This window comes from Diabrotica undecimpunctata, chromosome 5, assembly GCF_040954645.1.
Source record: "Diabrotica undecimpunctata isolate CICGRU chromosome 5, icDiaUnde3, whole genome shotgun sequence".
Classification (NCBI taxonomy): Eukaryota; Metazoa; Arthropoda; class Insecta; order Coleoptera; family Chrysomelidae; genus Diabrotica; species Diabrotica undecimpunctata.
In genome coordinates this window covers 62,746,731-62,765,831 of record NC_092807.1, presented here as the reverse complement: position 1 = coordinate 62,765,831, position 19,101 = coordinate 62,746,731, and the positions used below count along the sequence as shown (strand labels likewise).

Here is a 19,101-nt window from a genome sequence, read left to right as displayed (position 1 = left end):
TAAATACAATGTTTTTAACTTAAACATGCCACAATAAAACAGTTTCAGAACTTCAAATATTTAATAAAATTACTTTTTTTTTAATTATTTAAAATATTAAGGTATATAATTTTAATATGATTGTTGGAACTTGGAAAACTTTGTAAATGTTTAAATGTAGCGGGTATTAACTTAAATAACAGTGTATGGTGTCTTCCCGCTTGGTTTTCGTTTTCGACTATTAAAACTGGACTGAAAATAATTTAAGAGGAACGGTAAGGCTAGGGAATAAATAGATGTACAATAGATGCAATGCAATATACGATTTAAACAAAAATGCATCGAATACAATAAACAGTTATTCGTCGGCTTGATAAGTATTCAACAGAGTGCAACAGAAAGACGCTCTGGGTACATTAACAGATAAGTATAATATGTTCCAATAAATTCTTAAACTAATATGCCTTTAAATGTCTAGGTAAGTATTAAAAGATGAGAGAGAAGGTTTATTCAGAGTAAAAATAGTAGAAAATAAATTGGAACATAAAAGGAAACTATAATACAATTGGGAGAAATATGGCTAGTGTTATTACAGATACTGCAATTGAAATACTTGGAAAATCTTCAGAAAAGAAATTTAAGAAACGAGATCTGGTGGTGGTCAAAGGAAAATCAAGAAACAATAAACATGAGAAAACTGTATAAAGAGTGGCAAAAAAATAGACCGGACATAGATCTTCAAAACTTTAAGGTGGCTAAAAAAGAAGCAGTAGAAGAAGCCAGAAGAAGGATGGCGTGAATACTACAAATGAAATGATTGGGATTCTTCTGACTTTGGTTTGTGAAATGATTGTGAAAAGGAATAGTTTTAAGTTCCTAAGATCCTAACCCAAGAAGCCGATCCTGTATCCAGACACAATTATACAGGGAGACATCGTCAGTAAATTCCTATTTAATTAAATTACGGATAAAACATTAGAAGATGCCCCTTACCTGGGTTGCAAGCTACAAGACAGCTCAGAAAAGTACGGATTGCTATAAAGAAGACGTTCGAAATGAAGCGATACTCCATCCCTTCTGGCTGGAGTATCACTTAAACCAAGCACCCACTATATTACTCATAATTAAATAAGCCCGCCGAGATATTAGGAAAAAACTAATATTCTAATTAATTTATATATACCTACTGTGTTGTCTCAGATTATTTAGAAAAATCTATATAAACATCTTCGAGCTTAAGTGTTTTGTTAAGACATATATTTTTGGGAACATATATTAAAGGCTGCAAACTTGTATAAAGTCAAACATATCAGTAAATATGAGCAGATGTGAGTTATCGATACTTATCCTTATTTCAATTTAAGTATACTTAACTCCCATCAATTATTTTATTTATTAAAGTTCATACATATATGCACAGTAAGTCATCAGTCGTTTAGAGACATAAACAAAAACGAAAGGAACTTAAAAATCAAGTCATGCTGGGTCAAAACAACGGATTATAATTTTATATATATATATATATATATATATATATATATATATATATATATATATATATATATATATATATATATGTATATATATTGAGTGTGTGTATGTGTAGTTTTGTAAATAACCAACTGTATATAGAATAATCCGCTTTTTAATAATGAATTCCCAGCAACCAAATGGATCATCCAAATAGATAATCGTAAATGGATAAAACTCTTTAAACTAAACAAACATATCAATCTTTTTGTCATTTTTATCACTAAGTATCAGTACACGATCAGTACCGATACGATTTTCAAATAATGATCATTTAAAACATAATATCTTTCATCGTTTTCTGATAGAATTATTACTTTCACTATTAGAGAAGAATCCCAAAGTACGAAGAGTCTTCGTAACTCTATTTACGAGCGGATCCTTGAACTTCCAAATAGTGGTGTCCATTACCCTGGTTTTTCTAAATTCCTCGCAAGTTTTTTTGAGGGTTTTCACGCAGTCAGCTCTATAGTGATGTAGTTGTGCGTCTTCGGTTTCTATGGCATAACTTGTGCAACCGCTTCCAATACAACTTAATGGGAAGTGATTATGTAGTGTCAAAACTTTATCCGTGTTATGGAAACATTTTACGTATTGGCCGGGCTTAGTAAAGTTTTTGGTGCGGTAGACGTGTTGTAACATGTGCATGTACCTAAAAAATTAATATAATATTACCTGATGGATTATATGATCACTTATATTATTAATGAAATACTGAAGAATTGATTAAAATACTAAATATGTTTATGTTGACATTCAGAAAAGAAAAATATGTCAAAACATATTTGTAGTCACAGACGTAATGGAAATAAGAGTGAATAGTGTGCCATTGAAGACAAAAAATAAGCTGATTTCACAATGCAAAAAATTGTTCATATTACGGACATTCAAGGAACCCTAGTAGAAAGTCATCCAGATATATAAGAAGTGCAAGAAATCATAAAAATAATCAATATATCAAAATAAAGGAAGCTGCCCTAGGAAAAAAACTAAATAAAATTATAAAATAGACAAATGAAGAAACTAGACTTGCCTAGGCAACCAAAAACAGTAATACATAGAAATACAGATCCAAAACCTACCCAAGAAAAAAATATGAATAATAAGGCTGCAAAACCTCGCACAAAATAGCTAATATAAATAGTAGTACTGCTAACATTGATACAGTAGAATCAATATGAGTCAGAATAAAACTTCTATCGATGCACCGTTAAACTTTCCACTGGTTACACTAAATTCATAGATAGAAAAAAATATATGTCTCATAGCTGAATCGCACTTCACTAAGGATTATTATCATATTATTAAATATAAAATTTAATGGATATTCAATATACCATCAATCAATCCAGAAAATTCAACCAAAGGAGGAAGTGCATTAATAATAAAGCAGAACGTGGTACGTGAACTCAGACGATTTCCCCGTTCTTCTAATATTTAATGATAAAGTAAAATAGAAAAAGAGTTGCCACCTAGATTGGTGAATAGAAAAACTGATCCATTCATCGCTCCCTTGTTGGTCAACCTTTCTGTTCCATTAAAAATGAAAGAACAACTTGATGATGATGTAGTGCTGTTAACATCAAAAAGCAGTATGGAATAATGCTTACATGAACTTAATTGGAGAAAAAGAATGAGTTATCCAAAACAAAAATGTGTAAAATTTAAAAAATAGAAAGTTAACGGATAGGTGTCAACAAACTAGATATCCGCTTGATAGAGCAGAATTTAATAATGCAAAACTACAATTCAAAAGAGAAAATTACAAGAACGTAAATAAATCAATTGTAGTCTACCTAGGTTAGTTACTTAAAAAATATCAAAATGGTTAACTCTGTGCTATGGGAAGCGACTAGGAATCTTAAAATACCTATCATGCATAACCTTCAAAAAAGAAAAGCAGATGGTAGCTCGGCCTCAAGTAATACACAAAATCCACAAGGAAAAGTTAATTTCCTGTAGTCTGCTGTCTATTGTGCCGTCTCCTTTCGAGGGTTGGCAATCCAAATGGCAATTGTAGTTTTGGAAACTGCTACACGAAAGATTTCTGTTGATGAGCGACCAAACCATCTCCTCAGATCTTTCAGCCACGAGTTCTGGCATATTCCAACTGATCTTTTGTCCTGCACCTACCTTCCAATATCATTTGGAGTAATTCATATCTTTCACCTCTTAACACATGACCCAAGTACTGTATTTTCCTCTCTTTGATTATACCATATATCACAAAAAATTTAGTAAAAAAATCGTTTATATACGGTATATTTATTTTTAAATCATCTTTCAGCCTAAGTCACAGAACGTTTTCGGAATAAATATTCCATCTTCAGTGTTGTTACAAGGTACACATATTTAAAGCCATTAAATACATGCGTGAAAACTCTTTAAATGTTAATAAATTAGTATTAGATTACATCATTACTGCTAATTTTATAGGATGATTAAAGTTTTAAGTATATTCATTTCATGATAACGTAAACTCTCACATGAGTTGTCACCACAATCGAACCTTGGGTAGCAATTCAGATTAGCAATTTCATAGAGGTATCAATCCACAAATAAACAAACAGAATTGGTTATAAAGAGGAAGCAGAAGAAGGAGAATGCAACGTGAAAACTGTTACGTAGTGAAAGTGTAGAATACGAGCCCAGACACATATGAATTGGATCAAAACCAATATGCAACACAATTTTATTTTTGTGAATTAGAATTTATTTCAATATTATAAATTCAACAAATAAAATTAAGTTTATTTGATACCATGCGGTTGTACGAACTATTCAACAATATCTAATACTTTTATAAACTACAATAATTACAACAATCAAAGAAGCAGCTCTCACTCAATGAAGAAATATGTGTAGCAAACCTATCAGCAGAATGTAGCAGGCTCTGGTTGCCAATACTAACAGAAGAAGTCAGCAACAAGAATATACAAACATTAATTGATTAATAGAAGGTCAGAGACACACCATCTATACATACATAATACAAAATACATAAACACAAAACAATTCAAAATTGGATTTCTCCATAAACTTCTTATTTTATAATTTTTAAAATTCTTTCTTTTTTGAAAACCATTTCCGGAGTAGACATTGAAACATCAAAAACAAATATAAAACGTAATTTTTATAACAATCAATTGTGGCTTAATCCCATATAAATATAATATTAAAAAAACGTAATGTCTCCCGCAAATTAGTTGGGTCAAATATGCCTACAGTGTTACTACTCTGTGAAGTCACCCTTAAGTTTTAAAACGGCACCAATTCTCATTGGTATAGTGCCTAACAATGTTTGGCAGTAATCTAGTTGGTAAAGTTGGTAAAGTTATTTAAAATTTCCTGAACTTTACCCTTTAATTTAGGAATTGTGTGAACTGGTGTAGTTCGAAGTGTTTTTTTTTTCATCTGATACCCAAGATTCTCGATAGGGGATAGATCAGGACTACTCGAAGGCCGCATTTCGTTGTATAGCGAACTGCGTCTACTTGTGGAAATATAGATCCTCCATCTGGCAGTTGAATTTCATTAATGGGAGGCAATAGTTCTTCTTGTAAAATACTTTTGTACTACGCAGCATTAACAGTACCATCAATAAAAAGAGAGTTGAACTCATTGAGAGAAAGAACATCAGTCCCAGACTATCAAAGATGCGCTAACTTAACCTTTCTTTTAACAACTAAATCAAATTGACGTTGAATCCAGTTTCGATGCCCTTTTGCTCATAAAAATCGGTTTCTTTTTTGTTTCTTTGTAAGTGGTTTTTCATTTGCCTAATGTGGGATGATAAATTTGAATATTTAAGATGAAATAAGTGTCGCTTGTAAAAACTTCTTGTAGTATCCATATCCCATTTTTTCATTCTCCTCAAACATGTGTCTTTTGAAATTTGGTGTACTATCAGCTTGGACCCGGTTTACAAGCAATTCTCGAGAAGCTCGGCGATCTAGTTTAATAAGTCTCCAAAGAGCATGCTCATCTCATTCCATAATCTTTGAAGTACTACCAGTTTTAGCTTTTGTTTCAATATTTCCCGATTGGTTTAAATTGTGCGAAAGGTAGAAAATGTTCTCCCTCTGCAACAATGACCATCTTCTTCTCAATTCCCTGAACATCAAACAAAATTAAGTTTATATACACATTTATCATTGACTTTTTTTTCGTCCGCTCCTTCTAATTCCCATTATTATTCCCTCCCACATTAACGAAAATGAACTTTAATTGAACATTTAACACAACTCACTACAATTCTCTACCATATATTACCGACTTAATATGAATGCCCTACATCAACAATACTTTATGATCCTTTACTACTATTTAAGTTCACAATCTAGTATATTCTTAAAAAATCTTCTTTCATTATATACTCATGACATTTCAAATATTTATCACTGATTGGGTGATATTGGGTGGATGGGTCCAATTAATTTACATTACTTTTTTTTTGTTTATTTTATAATTATTGTACAAAACTACTAGATATTGTTGATTAATTGGCAAAACCACATGGTATCAAATAAGCTTAATCGTATGCGGTTAATTTATAATAGTTAAATAAATTCTAATTCAGAAAAATAATTATGAATTAGAAAGAGTATTTCCAATACAATATTCTCAACTACTAGAATTCTTCATCTTAAACACATTCTTTAGAGTTAAAGAAGGGGATGCATATTCTGAAATTAAAAGAGACCAAGGCAGGAATACCACAAGTTAGTGGGGCAGGTATTTTACCTCTTATACACCAATGATTCTCCAGCCTGGCGAAAATTAAGATGCGCGTGACGAAGCTGTATTATTAAGTAAAAACTCATCACGAAGCTACACGGAAATTGAAAACTTCAGTAGATAAAATAAAAGATTTGACAAAAAACGGAAAATAAAGCATGGAGCAAAATCTGGCAATAAAGTGTGTTGGACAGTTCATACAAAGAAGGAGAGAGAGTTAAATATCAAATTTAAAAAATCTATTGGATGCTAGGAAGAAAGTCTTCATTAATTAATAACTATGTATCATACACACATGTTCCATTTAACTTTTAGGTACCAAATGTTAATTTAAAGCATATAGGGCCTTATCAATATGTTATTTTATCCATGTTCCTTTAGGTACATGTATTGATGCTTGCCTACTTCAGAATAAAAGAATTCTTAAAGTCAATACATACACAATCGTTTGCAATATTTAAACATACTTTTCAGAATACTTTTCACCCGCATTAAAACATATACTACAAGTTACATTGACTTCTTTGTTCATTTATCCGTCCTAAAAGTGTCATTTTAATCAGTTGCCATCTAGAGCCCATACAGAGACATCATCTCAATGTCAGCAACCCCATTGGGAATTTTACGTTTCCATGCAGGGTATCTGCTAAAAACGTTAACATCACGCCAACTTTTTACCAATGATGTAATAGATAACAAATTGTGTACCATTTTAAGGGTTTTTACCCACCTATTTAGTGGCTTGACTCATGTACACCTGGTGCGTATTTAACCACATTTATTTTTAACCTTGGTCAAAAGTTAATCTTTAAGATTGTATTCACTAAAGTCTTAATACTTATCACAGGCAAATGCACTGTATTGGACTAGGAAGTCCGAAAACGTTCTGTTGTGATGTAGCCCTAAAGGGTCTTTTTAATTATATACATTTTATAAAGGATTTTTGAATAAAACTTTTGTGATTTATGGTCAACTACTGGAATTGTATTTTCCTTATGGATTTATTAGGAGGCCACGCTTTTTTAAGCCTACAGGTAGAAGGTAGAAACAAAAATAAATATTCAGTTAGGGAGTAGTACACACTGTTTTCAAATGTAAATAATTAGTTTTAAATTTCTGAGGAAGCTTTTGTGCAGAGAAACATTTTAAGTTAACTATATTCTGTGAAAATAAAAAAAAACAATTTTGTTGCTTTATGTTTTGTTCTATTATTGAACTTGAATTTCAAGTAACTGTCAAGTCCATAAATAGTTTTAGCAGAAAATAAGAACATTAATATTTTGAACTTACTTTGGTATATCTTTAAACCATCCATGGTCATGTATTAAGTCATCCAAAAAGTATACATTTCTTACATTATATGACGCTCTTTCTTCTTTGTTTGTGCTCAAAGCTTTACGTAAAACTTTGTCCATTAAGCCTTTCCATGTAGTTCCCTCTAATGGCATTATCACTTCATCGATATCCAAAAGAATAATATATCTAAAAAACCAAAAGTAAAAAAAAATCGTGTCAGTAGTATATATACAATAATTGCCGATAAAAGAATAAAGGGAAATGTATATAAGAAAAGGAAAATAAATATTGTCAACTAAATTAGATCATACACTGCACCAAGAAAGTAATTTAAAAAACAACCTCGGTACTTACTTGTATTCATACATGTGCTTATAAAAGCAGTCATTGTATGGAATTAGTTCATTTTGCCTTTTCTGGTTAGTTTTTTTAGTAAGATAAAGATGTTGGAAAGACGGAGCATTTGGTTGACCTCCAGCAAGATTTATGGGAGTTACATGTATCTAGAAATTGTATTTTCTTATATAGATATATTTTATCAAATCTTGTGGAATGGTTATACATACCTTTCCTTCTTGTTCGTAGTGTTTCAAAACCTTACTGATGTTTGGATGGACATGTAATTCGTAAAAAAATACTTTATCAGCTCCGAGGAGATTTAGTAGTTCAATCCATTCTACCAGTCGCACTGACAAATCTTCATGAAGAAAATCTAGTCCTAAAACAATAAAAATTATATCAGGTTTTTATCGATTAAATAGATTTTGTAAACCTGCAACCAATTTTAAAATACCTACAAAATATGTCACATTTAAATTTAAATCTGATATTGTTGAATAAAATTCTAATAACTAACAGTAAGACTTGGAAATTTACTATTTTTAGTAACAACCACATTTTACTTTAAAAAATGTTTTCATAATTAGTTTCCACTTCCGATTTAGAAGTGGATATCGAAATGTCAAAATAAACATATTTTAAATTAACATTGTGGTTAATTTCCAGTAAAAATAGCAAATTATACTAAGATAACATGTGAAACAACCTTCAGAACAATATTAAGAATTGGGAAACTCGCATACAAAGAGAAAAAATTAAATATAAAAGCTTCCGGCCCCCTTCAATAAAACTAATTAGCAAGAACGAATTGTATGGTTATAAAAAAAACTCCAATATATTGAAGAGCGCGACTCATTCTCAAAAATGAAATGTATATTACACTTGAAATTTCCGCGGGAGTTATATGTGCTCTCTGTGATTTTCCGGGTTTGACTTCGCGTCAAATAATTTTGAATTATCTTTTAATTTCAATTTTAGCTAGTATAGTAGATTGATTCAGGTTTATTGTAAACCTTGTATTAAATTGTATTGTATTAAAAAAAAAGAAAACGCGAAGTCAGAAAATCCATAAAAATGGAAAAAATCTTAGCTATATGCGTAACCGCATCGACCATGAGAGTCAGTCTACTTCAAGCATCAGCAAGAAGCGTTACTACCTGACTTGACAATAGCAAGTGCAACCTTGACGAAACGTCGCCAAAATAATAGTTTATTTCAAAACCAAAATTATTCATTTAAAAGTAATCTACAAAATTTATTTTGTATTTTGAAAATATATATCTGTATTTTGAAAAATATTTCCAGAATGGAAATCTAAAAGTCAAACAACAATTTATTATAAAATGTAATTTTCATTACAATCAATTGTGGCTTAATCCCATAATATTTAACTAAGAACTAATTTTTAAAAATAAGGAACATAATGAAATTGGGAATGAAAAAACAGAGCTTTCCAAAAACGATTTCCCAGAACTAGAAAAGCTGTCTACCCCAAATAGTTTAGTGGGTACTTTTACTACAAAAGACACAGATTGGGTCACTATGCAGAATTTCAAGACATTATAAATTATAAACTTTAAAAAACAGCAAGACGCTATTTACAACGATGTGATGAAAAACAATTCCAGAAACGAAGAAACTATCAACTATACAATAGATATTTTGTCTATATAGCAGTTCTGATAATTTTGAGATGTCAATTCCCCCAACCTTATCAGAATCCAATCCAAACAATATAACTGCATTTAATCCTGAAATATTCTCAGAATCTAAATTTGAATTTAAATCATACACTTAAAAAGAACATAGTAGTTTAAAGAATTTCTCGAGACTTGAAGAAATTCAGACTACAGTTATTTCTTTTCATAATCTAGATATTATGTTTATTTTTTAAGAGTACATGACTAATACGAGCTATTTTTATACTCCGAAATATTCAATTAACTCAACATTCATTAGGAAAAGCACATAAAGATAAAACAGTTACTATAAAAAATAATATTTGTAGTTTTGGTAGAAGAGTCACAAGGCCCACTTATTTTATCCGTCCACAGAATAAAACTATGAAGGCTGATCATTTAAATGAATAGTTTAAGATGCTCGGACACCGTTTCATGGCTGCTGGAGATTATAATGCTAAACATTACAAATGTAGCTCAAGAATCATAACCTCACGTAAGCGAGAATTATTAAAAAGTATAAATGAGAATGATTTAACTCCTCTCTCTATTAGACACCTATCTATTGACCACCGGCAGACAAAAAATATTACATACTATACACAATATCCAAATATCTCCATTAGTTGACATTTCATCAGATCATTCTTCATTCTTCATAGATCTCAGAGCTAAGTTCATAATGCTTCTAAACTTTTAACACTTTCGAATAAAATAACATGCTGGAATATATATTTAGAAACGAAATAAAAACATTCATTAACTTCTTATTTCCATTGCCTCTTAAAAGTAATAGTGACATAGAAAATGCGGTTGTTCACTCAACCACAGTTATTCAGCAGTACCCCAAAAATTAGATACAAACATAACCCCAAGTCGTATTCTGCTCACATAAATACACTTTCATAATAAAAAAGAAAAGAAAAGTGCGAAAAACGTGGCAGCTCACTAAACATCCAGAAAATAAAACAAATTTGAATAGAGCGACTGAGAAGACTATTAAAAAAATTAATACAACATAAAAAATCATGGAACTTGGTGGTACTTGAGCTAAAACTGACATAGATAAAGCATATACTTTTGTAAATTATCTATACGTCTTTCAACCTTATCATAGTTAAAGAAGAAAAAGCTATTCATGAAGATGTAAAAACTATCAGAAATTCTCTCCAAAACAAAAATTACTGTACAGCTGCATTTCTAGACGTTTCTCATATATTCGTCAAAGTCTGGTATGTAGGTCTTAATCCATATTTCTTCATCCCATAAGATCACCTTTAAGCTTCTACGTGACACATCGATTTTTTCAATTCAAAAGAGGTGGGGAAATCACTAACCTGTTTTCAATATATTTTAGGATTTCACAAGGAAGCATACTAGGACCGTTCCTTTACTTAATATACCAATGAGATCTCCCAACCATCTGCAATACAACAACCGCTACATACGTCGATGACATAATTATCATAATTTCAAAGCCTATAGCATCGGTATGGCAAAACCATCTGCTTAAACTTGAGAGCTGGCGTAAACTGTGGTCCAAGTCAACACTTTAAAATCAATATATATCCGCTCCGTGCGTGACTGTCCTACCCCCTTCATCTGATAGTTTTGGAACTCCCAATTTGAGTTTAAAGATATGATAAATACAAACGAAATTGACAATTAATAATAATTAGTTTTTAAATTATAATTTTCCAGTTTATGTATGAAATGGATATAGTATTAAGAACTGGGTTTCTAAAATTCATCATAATTACCTAATAGTTTTAACCCCAAACGGAAAAGAAAGAGAAAAATCTAGTACTGGCAAATCACGTTTGTCATGTGGAAGAGCATATAATTAAAAACAATAATAGTAAAAGTTATGAAATAAAAGCTCAAGTCATCAGGCAGGCTGCAGTTAGCTTGAAGCCTTATGAAACATCATTAAAGGTATATTATTTAAATTTTTATAAAATATATGCATAAAAAATCATATAAAAAGCATTCCAATTTTTTATTCTAGCCTGATGATACCCGCCTAGAATTTGGACTTAATTTATTTTCAGATTTTTTATTGCCGACCAAATGAGCACTGCAAATTCAATTGTATAAAAATGAGGTTATGTGATATTTACTTTTTCATATTAATAGCACAAATCAATATTCATCTTTTCTCTAATTTATATGTAATCTTTGGAAACCTATAAAAACTATACCTACTCACTATTTTTACTAGTATTAGCACACTTAAAAACACAACATTTCTTTGCGCCGATTTTTGATAAAATTTATGCGTAAAAAGATAAGTTCAATTTTGTCAGATTTCGCCGCTAGATACGCTGGCATCGTTTCAAGGTACCTACCCCTACCACAGTTAGGCACGGAGCGAATAAGGTTTACTTTAAAAAGGGATGACGCGCCACCCTAAAAAACTCTCTACTACAGATCTACTTGGGAATTAATTTGGATAGTAAACTTAAACTAGTGCCATAAGACTCAGAAATTAATTATTTCTGAGCTATAGAGCTTCAAATGTCCGATTTTTAGACCATTTTTCAAAATAATGAATTTGGAAACGTACCGTCCCACTGATTTCTGAGTCTTGTGGCAATGAGAACTTTTGATCAGCATGAGCCTGCATGAGGATTCTCTGCAAAGTTTTAGACAATTTAACTGAAACTACTTTTACATAAGTAAATAAGAAATATACTAGACAACCAATGGGGCTAAGAGTTGTATCTTGTGTCGCGTTTCAGAGAGGTCATTTTAAACATTTTTTAGTAGCTTTACGACTATTTAAAATTTTATTAGTGGTACTTTCTCTTATTATTTGGAGTAATATTAATGTATTAGATAGTTCTTGAGAATGCATTAAAGCCAAGAGACATTCGCAATAAGACGTTGTATTTTTGTATAAAAAAAGAGCCTCATATGAAAAAAAAAAAGATTTTTTGTCAAATATTAAACGAAGAATTCAGAAATGATATTTTAATTTGAAAAATCCCAGTGGCTTACCAATTTTTTGCTTTAAAAGCAAACGGGTAATTGAGACCAATACCCATATATGCGCCAATGATGAATATAAAATTCATAATTGTATGTCAAAAAATTTGCAAAAACCAACTATTAAAATCAACCCAATTTCATTTTTGCATATCTCAACCGGTTTCAGGACAATAAATATATCGTTAGTTTGTAACAAAAAAAATTTTTTTTTTTTAGAAAAAGATGTCGCATCCACCAATAGGTTATTAGCGACGGAACAAAATATAAATAAGAAAGTTAAACACCTACAGATTGTACAAAATGTTTATGGATCTGAGATAATTCACTATATTGTCCTGTCATTATTTTTCATGCAGAATCACTCCCTGGCGTTAGTTGCACGTATTTACTAAAATTCTGTATATTTTACAAATATGTATTATTTAAAAGGACTAACAACCGACACTTTAAACCTATGTAACTCGAATCAATTGATTTCTGTCTTGTGGTGCAATGATGACTTTTGATCAGTATTAAAAATATACATAAGCTAGTAAAATGTTTATAATATATAAATTCAACTTATGTGTTTGTAAAAATATCCAAATTTTGAACTGCCTACAAATCTATTTGTATTACATAAATACTACGATAACGTTATTTATAGATTATACAGATAACGACATTGTTTTGTTGACCATAGGAATTAAGATTTATTGCAATCCCACCTCTAGAGTATATTTATTATAATGCTCTTAAACTACTTTTTTGGTTATTTTTCAGCCTTAGTAGCAATAAACATAAATAAGTAAGTACATAAGTAATATGCTTTATTGTCACTGAAAATTGTACAAATTTTATGGACAAAGCTTATAACAATAAGACAAGAAAGAAGAAAAAAAATCAGAATAAGAATCGTTTGTACTTTTAAATAAAAAAAAAACAATAAAATTCTTCCAAACTTAAACATAAAAAATACTACCTAATTAAGAATCTACAAACTTCGTAGAATGTACCTAACAAAAAATAACAATTATAAAAGCAGATTAATGAATTAAGGGCTCAAATATTCCACCTCCTTGTGTTGAACAGTACCCAAATCCGTCATACAGATTTCTCCTCATACTTTGGAGTAGGGCTGGTGTAATGTTTGCAGAGAAATGAAGTATTTTTGCCCTTAATTCGACTAGGTTTGTGGCCCTTTCAAACTGATGTCTATAAATGTTTTCTTTGAGAAAACTCCAAAAAAAGAAATCGTTAGGCGCTGAGTCACAGGATCTAGCAGGCCATTTAATTGTAGCACGTGTACTTATCAGTCGATCAGGAAACGTTTGATTGAGGAAGTCAATAGTTGCTCTAGAGTTGTGAGTCGAACACCCATACTGTTGGAAATAAACCTCCTGAAAATGAACGGGAGGGAAGGCGTCGAACTGCCGGAATGATCTCATTCTGTAAAAGTTGTAAATATTTGGACCCGTTTAAGTTTCCATCGATAAAAAATGGACCGACAATATGGTCGCCTAACATCCCAGTCCAAACATATAACTTTTGCGGATGCTACGTTCGCACTGCAACACTGAGGTGCTTATTTTTCCGAGAATAATACCTTGCAACCTTGCAAGGGGGTAGCGGGTAGGAACTCTTTAAATTCTTGAAGATAGTCCTATCATGGAAAATGAATCAATCCCTGCCCTCCGCATATTCCGGGGGTTTCCTGACCCGGGACACTAGTACCTGTTTAGGGTTCCTTGTCCAGGGTTACGGATGAAGTCCACAACGGCAGACACGGCGGAGAAGCGGAGCTTCGGTACGGTGCAGATGGTGGAAGTGGCAACCCGCGATTATAGGGTTAATATAGCATCAAAACAGTAGCGTCTGATCCAGAATGGACGGCTACGAACAGCGTCTGACCCAAAGTGGACGGCTGATATAAAACTCACCAACCCGTCTAGCCACCGTGGTGTTTTAAGGCTACTCATCCTTCCAACTATATAGACATGGCGAATATTAAAACGAACGGAAACAGTCCCCAGGTGGGTGGAGTATGTTATGCCAAATCCCACACCCAGGAAAGGGTCTGCCTCGTGAAATCTGGGGGAGGCAAGAATTCGCTTAGTACACACAGAATGCACATCGGAACATATAACATCAGAACGATGAGGACAGAAGATAATCTAGAAGAGTTGCAAGAAGAACTTAAGACCATAAAATGGGACATATTAGGCTTAATCTAGAGATAATCCCGAAAAATGGACACAGAGATTAACCCTTTCGCTATACGGCGCCGGGAAAATTTTGCACTTCGCGATCGAGACGGTCACTCAGTAGTTTATATTCTTTATATTGAAGTGGTTGAATTGTTTTTCGTTTGTCGGCAGTTTGTTTATATTCGTTTTATCGAAGTAGTGGAATTGTTTTTCGTAAAACTTCAAAAAAACGGCATTTAGAAAATACGGCGCTAGGGTGAGTGATGTGCTGCCGTGTATGTACGGCATGAGTTTGGTGTATTTGCGTATCGTAACGTACATGGACGATACTAGTAAGCAAGTTGGACAATGTAGGACGTACTATTACGATTATAGCTCTCCAAAGATGTAAATACTTAAAAATGTACGGTGACAGAACCTGAACGATGGAGATTAATTTGCGTAATAGTACGGTGCTCGCTCATCAAAGCTGCAAATGAAAATCGTACTTTTACGAATAGCCTATGTCCAGTAGTGGATGAATACAGGCTGAAGAAGAAGAAGAATACCTTGCAACGGATGGATTGTGTTTTTTATGTAAGGAAAATGAAGATTCGTCAGAAAATAAAATATTTTTTAAAAAGTGTGCATTTTCATTCTGTTAATCGAACATAAATTCACAAAACTTCATCCGGCTAAAGTTATCTTCCTGAAACAGTTCTTGTATTGGTTGTATCTTAAAAAGTAATACCCATTCCTTTTGAGAACTCGCTGGACAGTTCTAGCATTCACGTTAACTTCCCTAGCAATTTGTACACTATTACAGGGTTCACTAGCTTCCACAAAAGCACAAATATCAATAGCCCTGTTTTGACGCTCCTCATCGACAGGTCTAACACGTGGTTCATTTCCTTTATGACACTTTTTACAACTGCTTACACATCCCGAAGTTTAAAACTGTTTAATGGTATTTTTAACTGTTGTAACACTTGGTGAGGGTCTATTTTCGAAGGCAACAATAAATAAATCAATTACTTCGCGTATCAAATGACCCTGAAAGTACCATACAGTATACCATAGTTACAAGTTGTAATTTTTCTTGGACGGTATACAATGTAATAGGCATTTTATTAATTATTTGTTTATTTTTTCAGAACTTCGTTTGAAATTTTTAATGTCAATGTGACAATTACGACAATTTGTACCTACTATAAAATGAATATAGAGGTGGAAACGTGCAGCCTGTCACAACGATTGCCATTGTGTTGTATGGTCGATAAAAAAATGTCGTGATTTGTATAAAAAATTTACGATTAATTACAAATTTTTGATTTTATTATTTTTTTTTTTAGCCCTTTTTCTATCCGAATTGTCGAATAAAGGTCTCTCCCATTTCTCGCCATTCATCCCTGTTGTGTGCTAGGCGTTTCCACATTGGTCCTGCGACTCTTTTGATATCGTCGCTCCAGCGCATTTGAGGTCTTCCTCTTGGTCTCTTCGCATCGTACGGTCGCCAGTTTCCGACTTCTTTGTTCCATATTTTATTACTGCAGATTTATAAATGGTTTCAATGGTGTAAATCTTATGGTGATGATATAATAACCTATAGACAGCGATCCCTGTTCAGCAGTGCGGAGTTAATTCTTCCATTATTCATGCTTATTTTTATTTTTTTTTTTAATCAGCAATATCAGCAAATCAACAATAATTCTCTTACAATTTTTCCAATCTTAGTAAATCGACTATACCTATATACTCGTACATACAATAATATGGTATAACATTTAAATTGTCAACAGTTTTTCTTACCTTTAACACATACAGCAAAATCCTTCTTAACTTTCGGTTTCTCGTAGATAATTCGTAAATTGTTAGTGGCATTATCACATTGTTTTTCTACTAACGAAACAGATTGTGGAATTTGGTCCTTGAATTTAGGTGGAAGTATACAAGCAATAAGATACGGTTGATAGATCCCATGCTTGTAATTACCCCATTTTTTGTACCTGTCAAAAAAAACTTATATAAGTTCCTAAAGTTTACTTGTTAAAAATCAAAAATATAAAAATGATATTATTACACTAAAAAGTGTAGTGTAAAAAATATAGTCAGCCATAAATATGTAGGGGAAGGACGTGTACCTCTGGGCGTTTGTACCTTTGGACAACTTAAGTATTTCGAAAACTACAAACAGTATGACGCTAAAAAGCGTCAACTATAATATTTTATGTAGAGTTAGCAACAGTATGTGAACAACGTGTTTGTTACTGTGTATTTACAGCTCCGAGTTTGTTTTGAAGATTTTTATTGATAAAAGTAAGTTTATAAGCAATATTCACCAATATTTATTTTGACAATCGCTTTAGTTATTTATTTAGTTATTTATTATCAAAAAACTAAATGTATAGTGATCAGTAAAGAGCCGCGTAGATGCAAACTAGAAATAGACGGCAAAATTGTAGAACAAGTAATGAAATTCAATTACCTAGGAGTAGAGATCACTAGTGACAGGGATATAAGAACAGAGACCACAAGGCAAGCATCAAAAGCAGCAAGAGTAAGTGATTGTCTACGAGAAACCATAATGGAGAAACAAATATCTGACCATGGAAAGCGAAATGAAAGTATACAAGACAACAGTAAGACCGATCCTAACATATGCAGCGGAGACAAGGACCGATACAAGAAAGACGAAACAACAAATCAACAATATCGAAATGAAAGTATTAAGATCAATAGCGGGCATATCATTAAGAGACAGACAAACCAACAGAAGTATACGCGAACAATGCAAAATTCAAAATATTAACAGGTAGATAAAAACAAGAAAAAAAAACTGAAACGAACATGTAAACCGAATGGGACCAGATAGATTAGCGAACATCTGTAAAAACCACAAGCCGTATAGCAGAAGACCCGTTGGAAGGATGCCAAAAAGGTGGAAAGATAATGTACAGTCAACAACGACTGAAACAGAATAAGAGGCAGACAAACAGGAGTAATCCTAGTCGCGCGAAGAAGAAGAAGAAGAAGCTTTAGTTATTGCAAAACTTTTGATATCAAAATAAATAGTAATAATCTAGATAGTACTTATTCATAATATTTTTAGTTGCATCTTAATCTAAAATAGATTAGTATGTTTAAAACTTTCAATCTGCGCTACTTGTACCTGTGGATACACCGCTGCTTGTACCTCTGGACGTGTCGAAAGGTAAAGAAGGAGGCAATTACATGAAGTTTTGACGAATAATTGATCTATACGTAGTGTGGCAAACAATTGGAATATAAGTAAATCCACGTGACACAATTATATGATAAAGCAACACAATTTGGTTACTAGTATAAATGATGTCATAGTTTCGCCACCAAACTACTGTTTTCATAATGTATTTAGTGTTGCAAAAGAGAAGCAACTGTTTGATTATCTAGAAAAAGCTGTCTATCAAGAGAAAAAGAACCCAAGGAAAAAGTAAAAAAGAAGCTGATTAAACTTCCTTCTAGTTCTTCATCTGATAGTGAAGACGACGATCAAATATCCTTCTGTGACACGTCTGATGAAATGGATTATGATAATATGGTTGAAGAGCATGATTTTCCTGCATTTCAATCAGAAATGGATATTCATATGGTAGTAGGAGACTTTATTTTGGTTAAACTCTGCTCTAAAAAGTTAGTTAAACATTACGTAGCTAAAGTACTGGAAACGATTGTAATAGTTGTATGAGACAATGCAACAAAACTTTCATTTTATAGAAGGAAAAAAGAACCATATGCAGTCGATTTTCAAGATATAGTGCTTAAATTACCACTGCCTCAAAGCGTGGGAGCATCAAAAAGGTTTATCTCTCATACTAAACTCAGCATTTGTTTTGACAATTATACTTTTTACCAATATGTTTTAATATAAGTATCCATTTAACAATATTTTATTATTCTTTTAGTTGACTTTATGGACCAGTCCAAAGGTAGACGTAGGTTTTGTCCTTTTGGACAATATGACAGTATTTTAACAAATGCATGTTGATTTTAAAATAATGAAACTTATAGATTATACAAAATTAACGATAATTCAAAACAGTCTGATAAACACGTTGCACAAAAATATTTTTTTCTTAGCATTATTTGTCTAATAAAAAAATCCAAAAGTAACATTTTGTTAAATGTCCAAAGGTACACGTTCTTACCCTACTTGCCACAGCCACACAACTTCTTTCCCATTTCTCTTTGGCTCATCTAGATATATTTTAGATATAAAGAGAGAAGATATACATTCTATATTTGATGCGCCTTTCATCCATGGATTTTTTCCAACCATATCAAATAGTTTCCATATCATTATTAGACTTCGCCGAAGCGAGTAGACCTGTATGGGAACGTTTCGTTGT

At 32.1% G+C, this 19,101-nt stretch overlaps 1 protein-coding gene across 2 annotated transcripts in view; it reads right to left on the bottom strand.

Moving 5' to 3' along the window:
- Positions 1-1,555: 1,555 nt before the first annotated feature.
- The window catches only part of LOC140441347 (uncharacterized), a 278,993-nt gene continuing 261,447 nt past the window's right edge, over positions 1,556-19,101 (bottom strand). For both annotated transcript variants that reach the window (XM_072532010.1, XM_072532009.1), the window contains 5 exons: positions 16,526-16,722; positions 8,109-8,260; positions 7,897-8,045; positions 7,537-7,728; positions 1,556-2,161 (listed from right to left, as the gene is read on the bottom strand). In XM_072532010.1, coding sequence (XP_072388111.1) covers positions 1,801-2,161; positions 7,537-7,728; positions 7,897-8,045; positions 8,109-8,260; positions 16,526-16,722 — 1,051 coding nt within the window. In that variant the 3' untranslated portion in view covers positions 1,556-1,800. The remainder of the gene's footprint in view (positions 2,162-7,536; positions 7,729-7,896; positions 8,046-8,108; positions 8,261-16,525; positions 16,723-19,101) is intronic.